Raw genomic sequence first — 22,206 nt, 5'->3', positions numbered from 1 at the left:
AAGGAAAGATTTTAAGATCAAGCAAGAATTAGAAAATATTACAAAATGTAAAATAAATTATTTTCATTACATTAAATTAAAAAGGTTTTATACAAACAAAACCAATGCAACCAAAATTAGAATGGAAGCAACAAATTGGGGAAAAAATCTTTATAACAAAAACCTCTGACAAAGGTCTAATCACTCAAATTTATAAGGAGCTAAATCAATTGTACAAAAAAAATCAAGCCATTCCCCAATTGATAAATGGGCAAGGGACATGAATACGCAATTTTCAGATAAAGAAATCAAAACTATTAATAAGCACATGAAAAAGTATTCTAAATCTCTTATAATCAGGAAATGCAAATCAAAACAACTCTGAGGTACCACCAAAGTAATACATGTTGGAGGAGAGATGGCAAAGTTGGGACATTAATGCATTGCTGGTGGAGTTGTAAATTGATCCAACCATTCTGGAGGGCAATTTAGAGCTATGCCCAAAGGATGCTAAAAGACTGCCTACCCTTTGATCCATCCATAACATTGCTGGGTTTGTACCCCAAAGAGATAATAGGGAAAGACTTATACCAAAATATTCATAGCTGCACTCTTTGTGGTGGCAAAAAATTGAAAAATGAGGGGATATCCTTCTTTTGGGGAATGGCTGAACAAATTGTGGTATATGTTGGTGATGGAATACTGTTGTGCTCAAAGGAATAATAAACTGGAGGAATTCCATGTGAACTGGAACTCCAGGAATTGATGCAGAATGAAAGGAGCAGAACCAGGGGAACAATGTACACAGAGACTGATACACTATGGTACAATCGAACATAATGGACTTCTCTACTAGCAGCAATGCAATGATCCAAGATAATTCTGAGAGACCTAATTAGAGTTTTATGAGAAGGAACACTATCTACATTCAGAGGAAGAATTATGGGAATATAAACACAGAAGAAAAACAGTTCCTTGATCACATGGGTTGATGGGGATATGATTGGGGATGTAGACTCTAAATGATCATGCTAGTGCAAATATCAATAATATGGAAATAGTTCTTGATCAATGGCACATGTAAAACCCAGTGGAATTGTGTGTCAGCTATAGGGGGTAGGGGAGGGAAAGAACAAGAATTTTGTAACCATGGAAAAATATTCTAAATTAATTAATTTAATTAAAAGTTCCAAAACTTAAAAAAAGAAAATCATTTTTTCTTAAAGCTAAAAAAAAGTTTAGGTATTAAGTTCATGCGACTGTAAAGTAATGAATCTTGATTTTTAACACATATACCACATCTTAAATTGTTAAATGAGTGTTGTCTGTAAGCATTATTACTCTCAAGAATTTTGGCAATACTCAATCAAGTTCTCAGAATCATTTTGTTAAGTTTCAGGAATACTGAAGGGAGATAAGTTAAAGGAAAGAACAGAAAAATATACAAAAAGAACATCCTATTCTTTTACATCCTCAGAGATAAAGAAATGTCCTCTGTGTTCCTTGTCCTGGACTTGTTCCTGTTTTATCCTTGCCTATTACAATGTATTTACTTCCCCCTGAGAATACTCAGGACCATAATGCTTGCCCCTGCTTGGTAAGAGGGAGAGACAAAATAATTAGTTGCTTAAACTCACTTAATCTCTAAATATCTACTCTTTTCCCCCTCAAACCTCTTCTTAAAAGATAATTATATTCAATATTTTCCTTAAGTTCTACATGCTTGAACACCCAACAAGTCTGCCTTCTGGCTTTCATAAAGAGAACCCATAGGGGGCAACTGGATGGCTCAATGGATTGAGAGTCAAGTCCAGAGATGGGAGGTCCTCGGTTCAAATTTGGCCTCAGATACTACCTAGCTGTGTAACCCTGGGCAAATCACTTAACCCCCATTGTCTATCCTTTACCACTCTTCTGACTTAGAACCAACACCAAGTATTGATTCTAAGACAGAAGATAAGGATTTAAAAGAAAAGAGACCCCATATCCTAATTAAGGTCTCCAACATCTTATGTCTTTCATATGCTTTTTCGACAGTCCTCTTTTTTACCCCACTGCATCTTACCTTTACCATCACTAAGCTTAACATCCACCAATTATTCTGTTACCTGCCATTAGTGACTCAGAAGAGCCCTGATTATTATTTTTCCTATCAATTGCATCATTCACATACATAAATTACATATCATATCTTTACATAATGTCTTATCCCATTCACCTCAGATATTAATTTAGTTTATAGCATAAATTCATGAATCATTTGTGGTCCAACAGAATTACATTTTAACAAATTGTATTTAAAAACATGTTTACATTCCAACTCATGAAATTATTCTTGCCCAAGGTATATATATTGGTAACAATATATGCCAATCAGTTACAAAAATCATTAATCATTTAACAATATTCCAAATTGTTAATATCTGTTCCATTTGAAATCTATGATTTTAAAACTTCTTCCCCACTGTTCATTACATTTTCACTTGTTGCTTAGCTTAACAACACATATATATTAAAATAATATCTTCACATTCTAATTTGTAAATGCCCAAAATGTAGATCATACAGAATCTTCTTAAAATTACGTATTTTCTTCTATTAAGCTAATATTGAATTTTTATATACTTTACACTCATTTTATTGAACTCATATTCATTAAACAGTCAACACAAATTAGGAGTTTGCCTTTTACTTGCTTCTTTAAAGCAAAAACTCTTTCTGTCAGACTGACTACCCATTACATTGATTAAAAAAAAAACAAGATCCCAATTTCATTTTACTGAAATATCAAACATTTTGAATGTCCAAACATCTTAGTGAGAATAGACAATCCTCTCATCATGCAATTAATACAGCTTAAAAAACTCTCTAGAATCTTATACAGCTGATAGACAATTTGCAACACTTTATATTCATTTCACTTAATTCCACAAGTACGTTTCAGTCATTTTCCAAAACCTCATATACATAGAGATAGATAGATAGATAGATAGATAGATAGATAGATAGATAGATAGATAGATAGATAGATAGAAAGATAGATCTTAAAATCAATACCATCTAAGAAAATCCAATCATGGCATCAAATCTCCTTTCTCTTGTCCTAATTTTTCTCTTCCCATTCAGTGTCCAGCTGAAGAGGGAAGAGGGAAAATGTTGAACATATTCTTCCTGCCTGTCTTCTATAAAGCAGAGGGCAAAGTTCCTTTTTTTACTTAGTTAAATTACCTCAGAGTTCAAGAAGCCCAAAAATTCTCACCAAAGTTTTTCCTTTTGAATTTCTTAAACACATTCTCTGGTCTGTCAACTTCCTCACTTTCTGAAATGATGGGGGAGTGAGAGACAGAGTTACCTCAAAATCACTTAGAGGTTTTTTCCCCAATCCCCCTTATGTGCTCACAGGATATACAGACTTACATCTTATGAAGGACAAACAACACATAAATATTTTACCCAGGTACATATAATAGTCCACGTTTTCTTCACACTCCCAAGGAGGATGGAGGGGTCACCAGTCAGTTTACTTGTAAAGCTTCGCATTAAACAACCCCCTGGTTGCAAAATGAGTCTAATCAAAGTCAGTGTCTTCATTATCTCATATTTAGGCACAGAGTGTTCAAGTAAAATTTTGTTCACTGGTTTGGTTGACTCCTGTCAACTGTTCTGGCATGCATATAATCCACAGGTTCGGGCTGACCAGACCTCTAGGAGGGTCCCTCTATTCATCAGAGCCTCTTTGTTTTCATCAATTCCAGCATATCCATTCCTTCTTTTTCATAATCTTTTCTCAGAACTAGGTCATTTTTCTCTAACCAGATTCATACTTTATTATCCTTGAGTCGGACTGTAAAACCCTCTTCAACTCTGAGAATTTCTCTTCTCCCTCTGAGTCCCATCTTATAGGATCTAGAGATTCTTTCTCTGCAAATTGTAATTGCCCTCATAATTTCTCTTGCTCATATTTAACTACTATTTGTTGGGTGGTGGGAACAGGAAAAATCTTTCCTTTTAACCCAGTCATAATAAGTTTTACTTTGCAAGACTTAGCCCTTATGGGTAGCACATTAGTCTTCAATCTCTATGAGAGAGAATCTTTTGCTCTCTCAGTTGTTTGGGACAATCCTCTTTCAAGTGTTCTACTTTTCCACAGCTATATAAGGAGGGCATACGTAGCCTCTGAAGACCTCCCAAATTGATTGCTCCATCCTTTCTTTCTAGGAATTATTCTGTCCTTCCTGCTGTAATTCCTCTTTCAATATCACAAACACCTCTTGGGCTTTCTGTAAAAGCTCCTTTAATGACTTATTCATCCATAGACTTGTTTTTATGTCATTCAAGTTAGTGAAATTGAACATTGTAGACCTGAGCCACATTTTACGGTACTTCTAGTTGTGGGTTTCTGAGACTTACCTCTGAACAGTACCCTCATTTAACAGATGATGAAACTGAGGCTCGGCAAGGGGAAGTTACTTTCTCAAAGGGACATAAGTAATAAAAAGGTAGAGAGGTAGAGTAGTGGATAGAAGGTTAAGTCAAGAAGACCTGAGTTCACATACATCCTCAGATACTTTACTTGTTATCCTGGGTAAAGCATTTAACTTCTTTCTGCCTCAGTTTCTGCATGTGTAAAATGTGGAAATAATCTATTTTCTAGGCTTACTATGAACATATGAAAGGAATATATTTGTGAATCACTTTGAAGATCTCAATGACCTATAGAAATTCTAACATAAAAAAGCAGTCAGAGTTTTAACCCTAATTCCCTAACTACAAATTCAATGTTTTTTCCCCACTCCATTACACTGGTTCACAAAGATATCAAGGAAATTTGAGGACAACTATCATACCAACTGGTGTGAGTTCTCTGAGTAGATCCTGTTTTGTGATTTTAGGGATACAAGAAGCATTTTATCCAACTGAGACTTCTAATCATTTCACTACCAGTCAGCTATGCTGCCTGTAATTCCAACCATTGGAACTAAGCCTTCTTGTAAGGGTAAGATCATCAGGAAGTCCCTGTTAAAATGAGGCTGCATTAACTTGAACAAATAGCATGATAATTATTATTATTCATTGAAAACAGTTTTTCAAGAAAACACAAGAGACACAGGATTAATTTAGGTGAGAGAAAAAGTGGGAAGCTTTCTGAAATACTTGATCTTCATGGGATGCTATGATGAAGACTGCTAGCAATGGGAGAAAGCTATATGAGCATTGGGTTTAGGATCCTGAGATGAGCAAGAGATTCAATTCAACTCAATACAACAAACATTTAACATGTATTTATGAAGTGCCAGTTACTGTTAGAGTAATACAATTTTGATGAGACACAGGGTCTGCCTACATGTTCTTGTTCAGTTATTCAGTTGTTTCTGACTCTTCATGAGACTGGGGACCACACCATCCCTGGGGATTTTCTTACAAAAGGTGCTGAACTGGTTTGCCATTCCCTTTTCTAGTGGTTTGAGGCAAACAGAGGTAAAGTGACTTGCCCAAGTTCACACAACTAGTGAGAGTCTGACATCAGGTTTGAACTTAGGTCTTTCTGATTCTGGAGCCAATGATGTATCCACTCTGCCACTTAGCTACCTCCTCGGCCATTTTCTAGTAGTAGAATAACACACACACACACACACACACACACACACACACACACACACACATACATACATACATGCACAAATCACATACACATGAATAATTATAGTAAACAATAACATTGGTGAAGGTGAAGGTGAAATTCAGAAGTGAAGAAAGTTCTAATGATTTTAACAGATAGAGATGAGGAGCAGAGCTTTCTGAAGAAAAAATATTTGTCTCAGTATATTTTAGTCAGGTTTTCTGAAATAGGTAGGTATATAAAAGGGTACATAAAAGAAAGAGGGCATTCTAAGTATTGGGAACTGAATGAACAAAAGCACAGAGGAAAGAAAAACCAAATCACACCCTGGGCTCATGTTCTAAGGGGGTCCTGGGGGAAGGAAAGACCTCAGCTTCACCCTTGGCTTGATCCTTCTTCCCTTTCCTCTTCTATTAACTTTTGCTAGAAGCAGACCTTTCAAGATTTGAAGAATTTAAAGAATATCGGACATGAAGTTTCATCAGTTTTCTAGGAAAATCCCCAGATTTTCCTAGAAGAGTCTGAATCAGGAGCCAAGGATGAATTTCACATAGGTTCACAGCTCCACAAGGATATCACCAAAGAAATGATACCATGTCCTAAGAGAACTTCTTGAGTACTCCATGAATGGTCAAAAGGAATCTTAGCAACCGGGAACACTGAGTAACCCCTTGATAAAAGTGTTCTCTAAGACTGAGCTCACTTTCTCCTGGATCTTGTATTGTTTAGTTGGTCATTTATTCTTATTGTACAACTTTAGAAAATACCCCTGTCTAGATGATACTAAATGACTAATCTATAGGGCAAATCATATTAGTGGGGACTCAAACAGTATTAGAGGATGATTTTCCCCCAACTCCTAGGGGATATCCCTAGTATTCTCAGGGAGAGATGTAGCCTTGCTCAAGGACTCAATTCATTTATGTTAGTGGGATTAGAATAAGGATTCTTAAGAGATTAGGTGGTTACATATTGATGCCTTTGTCTTATTCTTTTTTTTCATTTCTGTCACTTATGAGTGTAAAACTCCCTACTCCTTTAATGATTATAATAGTATAAGCCTTTATGATTATTTTTCATAACACACTCATTAGTTTTGAGTTAACAGTCAAATAATATAGTTTACTTCATATGAATTATAAAGCTCAGCTAAGAATAACAGTTTAGGGTGATACCAAACCTTGTTTATATCTTGACCTTAAACCTAGTCCACCACACCCTTTTTTGTTTGTGTAACAACATAGTTCAACAGGGGGTGGAGGACAATCTTTTTTTGTGTAACAAGATAGTCAGATGGGGGTGGTGGACTACTCTTTTTTGTATAACAAGATAGTCAGACAGGCACTCAACAGCTGACTCCTACTATTTCATAATAATGGTCAACAGAAAAACAACTAGCCCCCAACCCCTTGTTGCAGAGGTCTTAGAAAGGTCAGTCATAATAATAGACATAAGTTATTACCCGTAGCAATTTTTTTACACTTTCTAGTTTAATCAACACTTCTGTCATTAATTAAGAACTGCCCATTTGTTGATTGTGTTTTCTGTCACTGTGTCATCAGGTTTCTTGGCATAAAAAAGGCTATCTCCTATGGCTCAGGGTCTTTGGTTCTAATCTAGACCAGGGTCTGGATTTATTGTGGGGTTGGCTTTCTCTCAACAAACCTATTTAGCTTAGAGTTCTGAATTGGTGTTATAAAATTTAGTTATACACTCTCCATTAATCCTCCACCCTCGCTCGCGACTCCAGGGTTTCCCCGACAGGTGATGAACAATCAGTCAACAAAAATAACAAATGGAAGACAACTTAATCATTACAGCCATGGGATTGCTTTGCATCTGACAGCTGCTCCACCATTCCCATGCCTGGCTTTTATTTTTATACCTATTTTCTTGGCATGCAGATTAGTATATTACCTAACACACATGTTCAAAGAGAGATAATTGGAAAAGTGATGCATTAACTTTTAACAAATCACTTGATTAACATTCTGTATTTTTGTATTGTGATTACAGACAGTATACAAAATAAATGATTTCATCACAGGTGGCTTAATTTTCTCATTACCCTGTGAGAAGTTTTGAGCTTACAAACAATTAAAGAAAATTACTCATTGCTTTTAATAAAATGGAATACTTAATCAACAGTTCTTAAAAGACAATTCAACAATCATATCATTGAGGTTGAGGGGTACTGAGAACACAATTCAAATTTAGACTGATCATTTCTCAGGGTTCTTACTAGGGAGTTTCTGAGTTACTGATTTGTATAATCGAGTCACTGAGGCATATTGAAGCTTGATGTACTTGTACTTATCACATGGGCCTCTATGATTGATTTGTGTGCTGGCTTCATGAGAATAGGTTTCTATGAGTGGGAAAGTTTTGAGCTTGGCCTGTAGCTGTGGTTTTGCTGGGAATTATGTACCTAAGTTAACCCATGATAGTCTTTTGGGATTGGATTTAAGGGTCTGATCTTTTGGTGATATTTTAGAGAATTAGTGTACAGGTGTTTTGTTCCTGCATTATTTCTTTTGAGACTAGGGTGAATAATAATCATATCAATTCATAGGTAAGGAAAGCGATCATGTAAAAGGGGATAGAGTGGGCAATCACATCTCTCCAAGGACCACTCTGGTCTCCTCAGCTACCATCCATGACTCTGTCAAGGTGTCGTGGTCTGATGGCTCCCAGCACTCATCTATTATCCATGGGACCATCCTTGAAGGAAATAGGTATAGTAAAATGTGACTCCTACGTGTAAGATGAATAGGAACTGAGCAATGCAAATGAGCTGCCATTTAAAAAAGATATTGAAATTTTTTTTATTTAAAAGATATTGAAATTTGGTCCCAACTTGAGTATGTTTACACATGTAAAAGTAATACTTGTGTAATAAAAATAATAGTTCAAAGAATCATTTAGAAAAAAATCCTATTTTTATTCATTTCTTCTTTTCTCTGTACACACTCTCTATTCCTCTCTTCATTTCCTTCCTCTCTCCCTGTCCTCTTTATTTCTCTACCCCATCCCTTTTCCAAAGGCCTCCTTTCTCCCAACACTCTACTTCACCTTCGTTAACACTGGAATTGAGTTCTATCTTTTTAAGAAGAAAAAGAGAAGGAAAATAAAAAATACTTCTCCACATTTTAATTTAGCCCTTTAAGTTTATTCTCTTCAGTATTTACAACAGCAAAAATTTGAAAGGGGGAGTGGGTAGGAGGAAGTGGGATCCAGAGTAGCACAGGGTCACTCTAGGTCTTCAGTTTGGTCCTACTTCTTCAGATGGCTCAGCAAAATGGATTATCTCTGTGGCATCCTCCTTCTTTCTGTATTTTCCTCTTACTTCCCATCCCTTTTGGTTTATAATTTTTGACACTATGTAGAATTTCTATCCAGACATGTCCAAGGCTGCTGGAAGTTGAGAAAATCTAGGGGAAAAAAATTCTCCACCATTTTGGTGGTAGATTTTCTAGCTCTACCTCTCATACTGCCCAATCTGGCTGTACTTCTGTGAATGAAGCCAAAAAGACTGAAACAAAGCAAAAGCAAAGCAAAACCAAATTAATATAGTAGATGTGTATAAAATATATGCCTAATTCCACATCTCTAGTCTACCATCTTTTATGACTGGTAGGAAATATGATTCCTCATGAGCCTTCAAACATCATGATTAAGTAAAGACAATAATAATGATAATTATAAACAATAGCTAGTCATTATATATAACAGGTTAATATTTGTAAAGTGCTGAATGTGTACTTTCTCATTTGATCCTCACAAAAATCCTGGATAGTAGGTGCTATTATCACTTCCATTTTACAGAAGAAGAAATTAAAGTAGATAAAGGTTACTGACTCATCTGGAATCACACATGTAATAAGCTTTTGAAGAAGGCTTTGAACTCAGATCTTACTGGTATCAGTCCTTTTACCCACTTCATATTCTAGCTGTTTCTATTTAACTCACAATACTGGATTGCTTAATGTTATTTTCCTTCATATATATGTATATATATATATATATGTATATATATAATTTCTTGGTTCTGTTTATTTATCTTTGTACCAGTTTCTATGAGGCTTTCTAAACTTCTCTAAATTCTTCATTTTTGTAATTTCCTATCATGCAGTTAAGTTCCATTTTTACTTGTAAAGTTATATTGATTCAATTAGTAAGAACTAGGGAATCCTTGAGTATTTTTCAGCAGAGAACTGGCATAATGAAATAATAGCTAAATATTCATAAGGAAGACGTAGTGAGAGGCTAAGTCTATTTTTCAATTTGACCCGAGGTTGAATCAGCTGGTTGTTGAGACAGCACCAATTGGGAGCCAAATGGCAACTCAGGAATGGTCATTATATCTTGCTATCTCGGGCATCTATCCCTTATGACCCATCTATCTTTAGTGTGCATTTGCCTAGCTCTTTGATGTTAGATATTAATACTGAGATGATAGTAAAGGAAATAAGGATCAGTTTCAAAAATCTGAATTATATACAGAATCTCATTTCTCTTTCAACAAATTACTTCAAGAAAGAACTAGGCATTTGGCTCCATAGTCTCTGCCTCCCAGGTTCTTTGTATACTCATAGTTAGCATTTAATAAGTACCATATGTAGACAGCTTTAGGGTTTACAAAGCATTTTATAAATATTAACTGATTTGATCCTTGTAATAACCTTGGGAGTTAGGTACAATCATTATCTCCATTTTACTGAAGAGGAAACTGAAAAAGACAGAAATGAAATTATTTTTCTACCTTTATATAACAAGTAAGTCCCTAAGGCCAGATTTGAATTTAGGGCTCCCCAACTCCAGACCTAGCACTCTATATAAACTAGCTGCCCCTGGTTAAGAGGAAAGGGAAAGATGCTCCCAGAGCCATAGCTGTCACTGTTTCAGAATCATATTTTTTGTCTTTTCAGTGTTTGCTCATAGCCTAGTACCTGAGACTTTGAACTAGATATGACTCTGAAAGGGAACTCAGAAGCTATCTAATCCAACCCCCCTTTATAGATTAAGAGACTAAGGCTCAGGATGCTTTGCTAATTTATCTAAAGTTGTAGGAGAGATAAGTGGTAGACATAGACTTCTTATACAACTATATGATATAAGGAAATACCAACATAGAAACACTGGGATAGCTACTACTCATCAATATTAGTCCGCCATGATAACGATTTCAAATTAGCCATTTACATCTTCTCTCCTTCCAAAGACACATTTATGTATAATGGGCCAATCTTAAATATGAGTCCAAAGGTTCTGTACCATATAATCTTATTCCTTTATTATATTATGGGCACCAGGACCACCCTTGTATCTATTATCCCTCTCTTTGTCTACCATGTTTTCAGGACACATCTGTATTTGATATTTACATCACTTTTTTACACTCAAGCCTTATTTTCTATCTCCTAAATATAAGAGAAAATCTATTTACTTTTTAATGCTGTTATGATATATTTTTTCAATACATAAAAAGTAAATTATCTATAATGTAATGTATCTGAAAATAAATGAAAAGTAGATACTTTTTTCTTTAAAATTAGAAAATCTTCACTGTTCTCAAAATATGTTTTTTGTTTGTAGGATCAGAGAAGGAAATCTGAAATTTCTGATAATCTTATCCTTAACTGGAAGGTCTATTCATGTGTTAATATTTTTTTAAACTTAGAATCCTTAAAAAAAACACTATCTTATCCTGAAATATTCTAAATTACATGGTATGATGATACATTATATTTTGTACATTGCTTTTGAACTCTAATATTTCATTTCAGTCCTAACAATCTTGTGTGTGAGAGAGAGAGAAAATTAAATGTATTATTCTCAAGGTAATTACATAGGGCTTTTAACCCCATTTCTTCAGAGGAGCACAGTTTAATACTCAGTTTTTGTACTGACCAAGAGGGGGAATGTGGAGGCTTTTTTTGTGGCGTCTGGTGATTATTTTATCTCAAAATTCCAGGAATAGGTCCAGAATGAATATTGATAAGGAACACAGAGGCAAGGACCATAATGCAGATTGGTTCCTCTTTATCAGAGTGTTCATGTTCCCTTATATAAGTATAACATGTATACATTGTTTCCTCCTAGAACTTAAAACATTGTTCCTCAACCCCAGCCTGGAGATCATGGTTCTGATAAATGGAATTTAACAGGATGAGATGAGGGAGATGGGGGGAAGGTTTTTGTGATTAGAAATCCTATAAATTGGTCTTTTGAATTTAATACATTGACATTTCTGAGTATCCAAAACAGATGATCCTCTTTCAAAAGGTATAATAAACTGCTGTCTTGTATACTTTGGTTTCCTGACTTCAAATGATGTTTTTATGTGAGTGGGGGGGGTCCCTCATTTGTGACCCCCATATGTATAAAAGGTATAATTAACCCATTTTCCAAGTGAGGAAACTAATAACTTCCCTAAGGTTATACCAACAAAAGTACAGTAAATTAAAACTTGAACTCTAAAATAAGAAAGAAAAGATTTGGTTTTGGTCTCAACTCTGTTATTTACTTATTATATGACTGTAAAAAAAATAAGTATTTGCATTTGATGTCTCAGTTTTCTTACCTAAAAACTGAAGATAACAATAAAGACTTTACCTTATTTTTGTAAGTGTTAAAGGGAGAGGGTTTGGGGGATGGGAAAGGATGGATTGTATTGGGCCAGTATCAGGTTGTTAACTGGGGGTTGAAAAGTCAACAGAAACTCTGTCCAGGCAAAGCCTGGACTGAGAACACACACAAACCACTTAATAAAATTGGAAAGTAGTTTAATTAAATAGAGAAATGCTAAAAGGGATTGGGATAACCCTAATGCTAAACCCCCCTAACTAAAAAATTCCAGGGATCTAATGTCTCTTCACAGAGAGTCTTCTCAGAGTTGCTGACCTACACTAATCCCTCTTCTCATTTCCTAGGAAATCCCCAGCCTCTGCTCTTCTTAAGCTGCTCTAAAACCCCACCTTGGTTGATATTAGGGTATTGGTCTATGGTAAGCCTGACAGAGCCCAGGGAAGGTTCCAGATCCAAAAGGACCTAGACTTGATCTTATAATTCCTGCAGACAGGTGGTTTAGGATTACCAGGTTCTTCTTCAAGGAAATAGAGCACACCAGACAACAGGCAGGATAGGAATCAAGATAGCATCAGCCACTAAGGACAAGCAGTCACACTCCCCAGATACCTCCAGAGAGAGAGACTACTAGACCCAACTGTCTCTGAGTAATAGCTTAACCCTTCCTGCAGAATTCCAGAGTCTTCTCCCTGCCTCCATCCTCTGCATCTGTCCTTTGCAGACCCTTCTCTCGTGTCTATAACCTCTCTTACTTAGAAGGATCAAGATTATGATGATGATTCCCTAAAATTCCAGGCCATTATCTCTGTCATGGAAAGACAGTGGGGATAACACAACAAGGGAATGTAAATCAGTATGATATACACAAAGGACTTTATTTGCCTTGAAACTAATATGGTATCTATGAAAGTGTCACTGGTACAGAATCTTAAATATAGATCACTGCTGGGGGCAATCAAGCCATGATGTTTTGACATGGTCACTTGCAAGTGTAATTTGTACTTTAATCTGACCACTATGCAGAAATCACTTAAAGGCCTGCTTTAGAGACTGACTGGATAGGAATATTAAACACTGGAAAATAATAATCTAATGCTAAAAACTGTGAATTTTAGATTTACTCCACCTTGCTTAGTCTTTAGAATTTTAGCAACCAGGAATGTATACACCCCCCCACCCCCACTTAAGGATTAAGTGTTGGGGAGGAAGGTCTATGACTTAAGTGTGCTAGCAAGTGACAAATCAAAAACAACTGACTGACCCCTTGCGTTGTCCAAAGCCAAGTTTAAGCCACCATTGGTACATGTGAGACACAGTGAGGGAGATCTAGCCTCAGTGGGCAGGCACCCCCTCTGCCCCTCTAAGAGAAAAAGAAGTTGGAAAATGAGGGAGATCAAAATTGAAAGTTGCCCTGAGAAATTTAGCCAGGAAAAATGCCAAGGCCCCACAGACAGATAAGCTCCAGGCTTGTGCTGGGGCCTGTCCAAGGTCCCTGATAAACTCCAGCACTGAGACCCCAGGTGCAAAAAGCAACTTTCCAACAAAGGTTATTCATGAAAAAGTATTTAAACCCCAGCCTGTCAGAAGCAACTTGGAACTCTGATGGCAGAGTTCCCACTGATGCGCGTATCAGTCTTTTTTTCAATAAAGGGCCTGTTCTGTGTCTGATTACATTGCCCGAGATCCTTCCTTGGTGGGGGGTGAATTCCCGGACCTTAACAACAGAAAGTAATGTAACGAACTGCCTTTATGTTTCTCATCACTTCCTGTGAGAAGGAACTTTGGCAGTGGAACTTGACTTGGAGGAGCTCAAGTGTGGAACCTCAGACTGCTTCCTGAGACAATCATGTAGTGAGTGTTAAGGCTGACTCCCCTTTTCCTTCACCTTTCTGAAGGCACCGGCCTCCAAGATGGCCCCTCATCTGGAAGGAGATCTTGTGGCTGGAAGCCAAGCTAGATTTAATCTTCTGGGAAGGCCCCTTGGCTGAGACCTCTGAACTCCCCCTGGCTCAGACCAGGCCAGAGCCAATCTGGCTCTCATTCTTAATTTCTTTTTTTTTTTAATCTTCCAAATATTTTTTATTTCTGTAATGCTTTGAAGTTCTTTCATCTAGTACCTATCTTAATAGGTACGCTCTCAAATAGCTTACACAATCTGTATTTATTTTGACTAGTTTCTTCTTGGATATAGTTCCATGGTAATTTACAAAAATACCTGGAGTCATGGGTTTGCTTTACAGCTTACTACTTTTCTGAAGTTGTTTCAATCATTTTAATTGAATAACTAGGATTCTTTAGGTAGACAATTATATTACCTAATCTGTCCCCCCAATTTTTGTTCCCCCTGTAATCACATCTATGCCAATCTGTCCCAGATATCTGTTTGTGGTCCTCTTTCAGTTGTATCCTCAAATACCCATTGGACTTCTTTGTTTAGTTGGGGCCTTTTGCCACACATTCTTTAAACTTTATCCCTTTGTGGCATATTTTGAATTGATGCTTCTCACAATCTACCACTAGATTTTTCTAGAAAATGGAGTTGATATTATGTCAGTGTTACCCTGTTGCCATCTTTCTGCTTGACAAGTCAGTTGTTTCTGACAAAAATGGTCTCTGTGATGACATATGATTTGCATTAATTATTTACACTAAATTAATTGGTGCCTGTCTTTTCCTCCTCCCCATTTTTTAGACATGTGTATAAATTGAGCAGGTTTTATAGTATTACATTTTTTCTATTTTTCTTTCCTCTCGTTTTGTATTAATTTTGGTCTTTGTTCTACTAATCCAATAATCTTGAATATAGACAGCTAATTTATAAATGACTCACATTGAATAATTTCCTGGCAAAATATATTCAATTCTATTTTTGAAAAGAAATGTTATTTGATGCTCATTATGTCAGATACTTTCAGATTTTTTTTTTCTCAGAACATTTAGTGTAACACCTCTGACTTTTCCTTCTTTACTGTTGGACTTTATGTGCCAACATTTTTTTTGCCACCCTAAGCTATTACCACAATTGTAATGAATGTGTCGATGTATATTTTGATTTAATTTAGAGCCAGGAATTCTTACCTGGGGTCCATTAAGTTAAATACATATATGTACACATGTATTTATACATTAAAAAACATTCTGAGGCATAAACATGGTTTGACTGATAGCCAAAAGGATCCATGGCACAAAAAACAATCATTACATTTTAGATTTAGAGGATTTAATATATATTTATAGACATGTATCTTCTCTCCCTCTTTATCCCTTGTAATAGATATTGATGCATAAACTGCAATCATTTTCATGGTGGCCTTTTGGCACTTGCAATGAACATTAAGTTGTGAAATGACAAAATATCCTAGGAAACATCTAGTTGCCTTTGGGAACAAAGTAAAAATAACTCTGCCTTAATTTCTTTAATTGCCTCTCCAATTAAAACTTGAAAGTCATTCTTTTATTTCACTGAAAATTTGTTTATATTGAGAATGTCAACAATAGAATTCAGTTCCTACTATAGCTTGTCCATTCATTATCCTTATAGAAGGGGCCCTTATATTTAGAGTGCCAATGCCCAAGTTAAGTTTTATTGGTTTAAAATTTGTGATATTTAGTATCCTCATTTCTTTTAAAATACTCTTCCATTATCATTACAGAAATGGAAGAATGTCAAATAAGACTTGGGTCATTTTGCATTTTTGTTTCATGAGTTGTCATGGCCAGAAAATTCATCACCAAGTAGTCAGTCTATGATGACTTACATCTTTAGCTAGGGTAGCCCTTAGTAGGCATTCTCTTACTGTGACTACTTATTGTTAAAACTCAACTTCAATTTATCCTGCCATTAAAAACTTTTTTTGCTACTAATAACATCCAAAGGGAACAAATCAATTTTGATTTGTCACATCTATTTCCACTATACTAAAACTAATTAAGCAAGCTAAATTCCTGAGGAAATTGAAAAAATAGCATATATCTCAGTTCTTTCATGCCACCATCATTTCAATAAGTGTTTCATGTTTACTGAGAACAGGTATATATATATTCAGAAAGACAAAATGCAATAATATTATAAGTACGAAAGAGAACTACTTAGTCCCACACTAAAGTAGCTAAGTACTAGATAGTATATAAAGTTTAAAAGTTTCTGTGTCTAGTCTAGTCCACAATTCTCTTTAGGCCTGGAAATCACACCTAAAGAAAACACTTCCTTCATATTTTATAGAAAAGAATTAAATCTATCATACAAGAAATCTACCAGTTAATTTGAGTTTTACTAACATGAGCAGAGTGGCTTAAGCTCATTCATTGGCTTACAATTTGCAGTTCATTCTCAGTCAACAAAGCACATCTCCTAATTGCTAGCAGACTTTAGTGATCTACTCAAATCTTATGTAATAATTTGGCTTAAAAAATACTGTCCCTCAGATAAAAGAGCTTATTAAAAAATTATCACATAAAATTCTAATTTTTCTTTCCCTCTTTTTAGGGATAATTTGATCCAATTCAAGTTAATTCTCTCCAAATTCACAATTTTCTTTACAATTTGTTAGTGCTTTTTTGGGATTTAGTTTGGCTTGGTTTGTAAACATTTTTCACATACAGTTCATTAATAAAGTCTGCCATTTCCATGAAAAGTTTAGCATTAAGTCTGTCAGGAATGCATCCTCCAATTATAGCTGTGTAAATGTGAACAAAAAATTGACTTATAGTTTAGTTTTTGTGTTTTTTCAATTGACATGCCTTGTCACAAGCATGAAAATTATATTTTTTCATTTCCATTGTTTTAAAAGGTTATTAAGTTACACTGTTTCCTTTAAGGAATGAGGTTTAGTTGTTTTAATAAAATTTTCATTGTAATGCCTAGGGTAAAGGTCTACCATTTCCCTCTGTAGAACAGCACATTTCCCACTCAGAGGTACTCAACATGGCAGCTTCTGTGTAGCAGCTAAAATGCCTAAGGAGAGAAAAATACAGTAGAAAAAAAGGACTTTTGTCTTTCAAATGCAGATGAAATCTCAATTAAAGACAAATCATGGCATCTTGACTCTTGGGTATCTAAATAAAAGTAGGAATTAAAAGTAGTTCCCCTTTTACATGGCTATTCTCCACCATGAAGTTTCTGATGTCTGATATAGGCTGCACTATAAGTGAAAGCTTTCCTACATTCAGTACATTCATAGAATTTCTTTCTAGTACTTCTCTGATGTTGGGCAAGGTATGTAATCTGATTTGAAGTTTTCCCATATTCAAAGGGTTTTTCTCTATTATGTATTTTTTCATGCCGAGTAAGGCACGTTCTATAAACAAAGGCTTTCCCACACTCAATACATTTATAGGGTTTCACTTTAGAATGGATTCTCTGATGTTGCAAAAGATCTTCTCTCAGCCTATAAGTCTTTTCACATTTATCACCCTTATAAGGTCTCTCTCCAGTATGAAGTTTCTCATGTCTTCTGAGAAAAGGAGTCCCACTAAAGGCTTTTCCACATTCATTACATTTATAGGGTCGTTCTCCAGTATGCCTTCTGTAATGCTGCTTAAATTGTGTACGGCCAATAAAGGCTCTCCCACAAATATTACATTTGTATGGTCTCTCTCCAGTATGGATTCTCTGATGCTGGTTAAGAGATGATCTCTGTTTGAAGCCTTTCCACAGTCTTTGCAGACATAGGGATTCTCTCCAGTATGAATTCTCTGATGTCCAGTAAGGAATGAAATTCGACTAAAGGCTTTTCCATATTCATTACATTTATGGGGTTTTTCTCCAGTATGAATTTTCTGATGTTGATTGAGAATTGAATGCAATCTGAATGTTCTTCCACAATCATTACATTTATAGGGTTTTTCTCCAGTATGGATTCTCTGGTGTAGAGTAAGATATACATATAATCTGAAAGTTAGTCCACATTCATAACATGTATAAGGTCTCTCTCCAGTATGAATTCTCTGATGTTGAACAAGGGATGAAGGATGACGAAAAGTTTTCTTACATTCACTACATGTATAAGGATCACCTCTAATATGCACTTTCTGATGCTGAGTAAGGTGTGCATTCTGGTTGAAGGTTTTCCCACATTCATTACATTTATGGGGTTTCTCTCCAGTATAAATTTTCTGATTTTGAGTAAGATGGGTTTGCTGTAAAAATGATTTGTTATAGTCATTAAATTCAGAGTATTTCTTCTCTGCACAAATTTTCTGATGTTTAATTAGTCATGAATCATATTTGAAAATCTTCCCACATGTATCACATTTATTATGTCTTTCTCCTGGGCAAGAATCTTTTGAGATTTCTCTCTTCACCTCCAGGGCTCTTTTCCTTGTTCCAACAGGAAGATCAGTTCTGGTTTGGAAACCTGAGTCCCTACTCACAGGAAAAAACAGAGAACTTGGATATTTTGTCACAGGACATAGAACTATCCCAGAATGAAATCCCACTGATTAGTCTTCAGGACCTCTAAGGAGATTATATTCCTATAGTTTTCCAACATCACATCCCTGTAGAGGACTCTTTGACCAATATCTAGTTGCTCCCATTCCTCCCAGGTGAAGTCCACAGCCACATCCTTGAATGTCACTGATTCCTTAGGTTCAGTTGTCAGAAACACAGAGGTCCTTCATCTTTAACGCTCCCCTTTTGGGAAGGAATTCTATTTTTCACAAAGCTGACAAGATAACCTAATGCAGAGAACTGAGCTGCTACTCTGATCCACAACTTTCAGTGGCTCCCTCAGGATGAGTCCTGAATTTCTCCAGGTTGTGTTGTGGGTAGAGACAAGAAGAATCAGCAAGAGGGGCCTCAGTAGCTTCAATTCCAGCGTCCTGCAGAGATGGCAAGTAGTCCTACATATACATGCTACAAAATGTATCTCATTCAGGAGCACTGGGCTCTGGGCCCTGGGTCCACAACAGCCTCACACAAAAAACATCCCTTGAAGCCGATAATCCCTTTCCATGATGGCGGAGGAACTCTCATTCTTAATTTCTTAATCTCCCATTCTTAGTTTCTTGTTTTTATTGTACGTAAACCACCATAAATTCCATTTTGACTTGAGTATTTCATTGGGATTTAGAATTTAAATCCCTGGTGACCACAAAAATATATATATTCAGTCTCAACACTAAATTTTAACCTTAACACAACAATAGGTTAATTAACGACTTCCAGACTATAAAGCTAGTCATAGTACTTTGATAAGCACTATGGAGTCCTGTATTAGAGGGTTGGTTTGGGTATAATGGAGAAAGAGTAGATGGTCCCAGAAAGTAGAAGGAGGGTGAAATGGATTCCACCTTCAGTCTTCTTCAAATATGTCTCTCCACTAACCCTGCCTTTATTCTCCTCTAATAATTGATTAATGGGTGAACATGTTCCCTTATGGAAAGAGAGAGAAATCAGCTCTCTCCCTCTACAATATGACAAGGAAGTCAATTTAAGGTAACTGACACTTTATTTTAATAAATAGTGGTTAGGGGTAAGATAAACAAGATGTCTGCCAGTTGGAGTTTATAGGAAAGAGGGTAAGGAAATTCCCTATCTGTCTAAAAATATCTTTCTCCCTCCCCCCAAAGTTGAGAGACTCGGGCTAGTCTGTCTGGTCTCTAAGAGGCTCAGGGTTTGGTGTCCCCTGGACTTATCACAGCAGAGCCAATGTCCAGACTCGGGGTATCACAGGAGCTGTGTGAAATCTTCTGATGCTGTTCTTCTTCTCGGGGTTTGCCACAACTCTTGGTGTCTTTGGGAGGAAATGGTGATTAGGATCAATGAGGGATTTTATATGGCTCAGGAAGGAAATCTCTGATCAGTCTGCCACCCTTGGATTTCTCAGGCAAGAGAGAGAGCAACTGTCTCACCCTGGAATCTCTTCTTCCCTCAAGATTCCAAACCTCCTTCATCATTCCCTGCTGTAGATGCAAACCTTAGTATGTAGTCTAGGCTCTGTCCCTCAAAGTCTCTGGATCATTCCTCTATCACAGTCCTCATCACTATCCTAATGATATAGTGCTGTAATAATTAAAATAATAACATTTCTACATATACATATAATTAAAGTTTATTGGAAGGGTAGACAATATTTCTATAAGTAACCTGACCATGTGGTGCCTAGCCTGCCAGTATCTTCCTCATTCCCCCTCACCTGCCTGCTCTGTCTCTTCTCCTCCTCGTTCCCCTGATTCCTCTTCATCAGTCTCCCCCGATTCTGCCCCAAACCGTAACTTTTTTTTAATAGTATTTTATTTGATCATTTCCATGCATTATTCATTAAAGACAAAGATAATTTTCTTTTCCTCCCTCCCACCCTCCCCCCATAGCCGATGCGTGATTCCACTGGGTATCACATGTGTTCTTGATTTGAACCCATTGCCATGTTGTTAGTATTTGCATTAGAGTGTTTGTTTAGAGGCTCTCCTCTGTCATGTCCCCTCAGCCATTGTAGTCAAGCAGCTGCTTTTCCTCGGTGTTTCTACTCCCTCAGTTTGTCCTCTGCTTATGGATAGTGTTTTTTCTCCTAGATCCCTGCAGATTGTTCAGGGACATTACACCGCCACTAATGGAGAAGTCCATTATGTTCGATTATACCACAGTGTATTAGTTTCTGTGTACAATGTTCTCCTGGTTCTGCTCCTCTCGCTCTGCATCACTTTCTGGAGGTCATTCCAGTCTCCATGGAATTCCTCCACTTTATTATTCCTTTTTGCACAATAATATTCCATCACCAACATATACCACAATTTGTTCAGCCATTCCCCAATTGATGGGCATCCCCTCGTTTTCTAATTTTTGGCCACCACAAAGAGCGCAGCTATGAATATTTTTGTACAAGTCTTTTTGTCCATTATCTCTTTGGGGTACAGACCCAGCAGTGCTATGGCTGGATCAAAGGGTAGACATTCTGTTATCACCCTTTGGGCATAGTTCCAAATTGCCCTCCAGAATGGCTGGATCAGTTCACAACTCCACCAGCAATGAATTAGTGTCCCTACTTTGCCACATCCCCTCCAGCATTCATTACTTTCCATAACTGTCATGTTAGCCAATCTGCTAGGTGTGAGGTGATACCTCAGAGTTGATTTGATTTGCATCTCTCTGATTATGAGAGATCTAGAACACTTCTTCATGTGCTTATTAATAGTTTTGATTTCTTTTTCTGAAAACTGCCTATCCATGTCCCTTGCCCATTTATCAATTGGGGAATGGCTTGATTTTTTGTACAATTGATTTAGCTATTTATAAATTTGAGTAATTAAAGCTTTGTCAGAGGTTTTTATGAAGATTTTTTCCCAATTTGTTGTTTTCCTTCTGATTTTAGTTACATTGGTTTTGTTTATACAAAAGACTTTTAATTTGATGTGGTCGAAATTATTTATTTTACATTTTGTGATTCTTTCTATGTCTTGCTTGGTTTTAAAGTCTTTCCCCTCCCAAAGGTCTGACATGTATACTATTCTGTGTTTACCCAATTTACTTATGGCTTCCTTCTTTATGCCAAACCGTAACTTTTATTGACATACAGAACATACACCAACACAACTCTGTTGCAACTGTGGTATGTCAGGAATGTTTGATAGACAGGTAAAGTTACTCAGGAGGGGGAGGGGATGAGCTTCATTGACACAATTCTCCCTGTGATCCTTTGGGAGACCTATCTCCCCAATGGATCATTTAAATTTAACTATCTTATAACTCTAAATACTTTCTAGCTAAAAGTACATACAATATTGCTTTTTTATAAGAGGGAGTTTTAATAGTTAGAGATGGGAGTAAATTTCAAAAAACTGATTGATAGATGCATTGACAAAATCCAACTGGGGCAAGTTCCCTTTTGGCATAAGAGTTTACATTCAGAATAAGTATGTTCAAACCCTTCAATTCAATTCATTATATCCCAAAGTTCATTCTGTATCTTTTGATGCAGTGTGTGGCTTCTTTAGGCATCTTTACAGCACCTTCTCCAAAAGGATCCACTTTCTTGATTTTGAGGTGTTGGCAAGTTTCTTTTCCTGAAATTTCTCCAAAA

The 22,206-nt window shown here is 36.3% G+C and overlaps 1 protein-coding gene across 2 annotated transcripts in view; it reads right to left on the bottom strand.

Moving 5' to 3' along the window:
* LOC100019605 (galactocerebrosidase-like) overlaps positions 1-3,846 on the bottom strand; it is a 126,669-nt gene extending 122,823 nt beyond the window's left edge. Inside the window, exon 1 of one of the 2 annotated variants that reach the window (XM_056810579.1) lies at positions 3,433-3,846. In XM_056810579.1, coding sequence (XP_056666557.1) covers positions 3,433-3,570 — 138 coding nt within the window. In that variant the 5' untranslated portion in view covers positions 3,571-3,846. Of the gene's footprint in view, positions 1-3,036; positions 3,175-3,432 lie in introns of those variants that run through there. The other variant, XM_056810580.1, reaches the window with a different exon arrangement.
* Positions 3,847-22,206: the final 18,360 nt, after the last annotated feature.

The sequence above is a fragment of the Monodelphis domestica genome, chromosome 1 (genome assembly GCF_027887165.1).
Source record: "Monodelphis domestica isolate mMonDom1 chromosome 1, mMonDom1.pri, whole genome shotgun sequence".
NCBI classification, from domain to species: Eukaryota; Metazoa; Chordata; class Mammalia; order Didelphimorphia; family Didelphidae; genus Monodelphis; species Monodelphis domestica.
The sequence above is the reverse complement of the archived record's forward strand: the minus strand, read 5'-3'. Positions and strand labels throughout refer to the sequence as shown.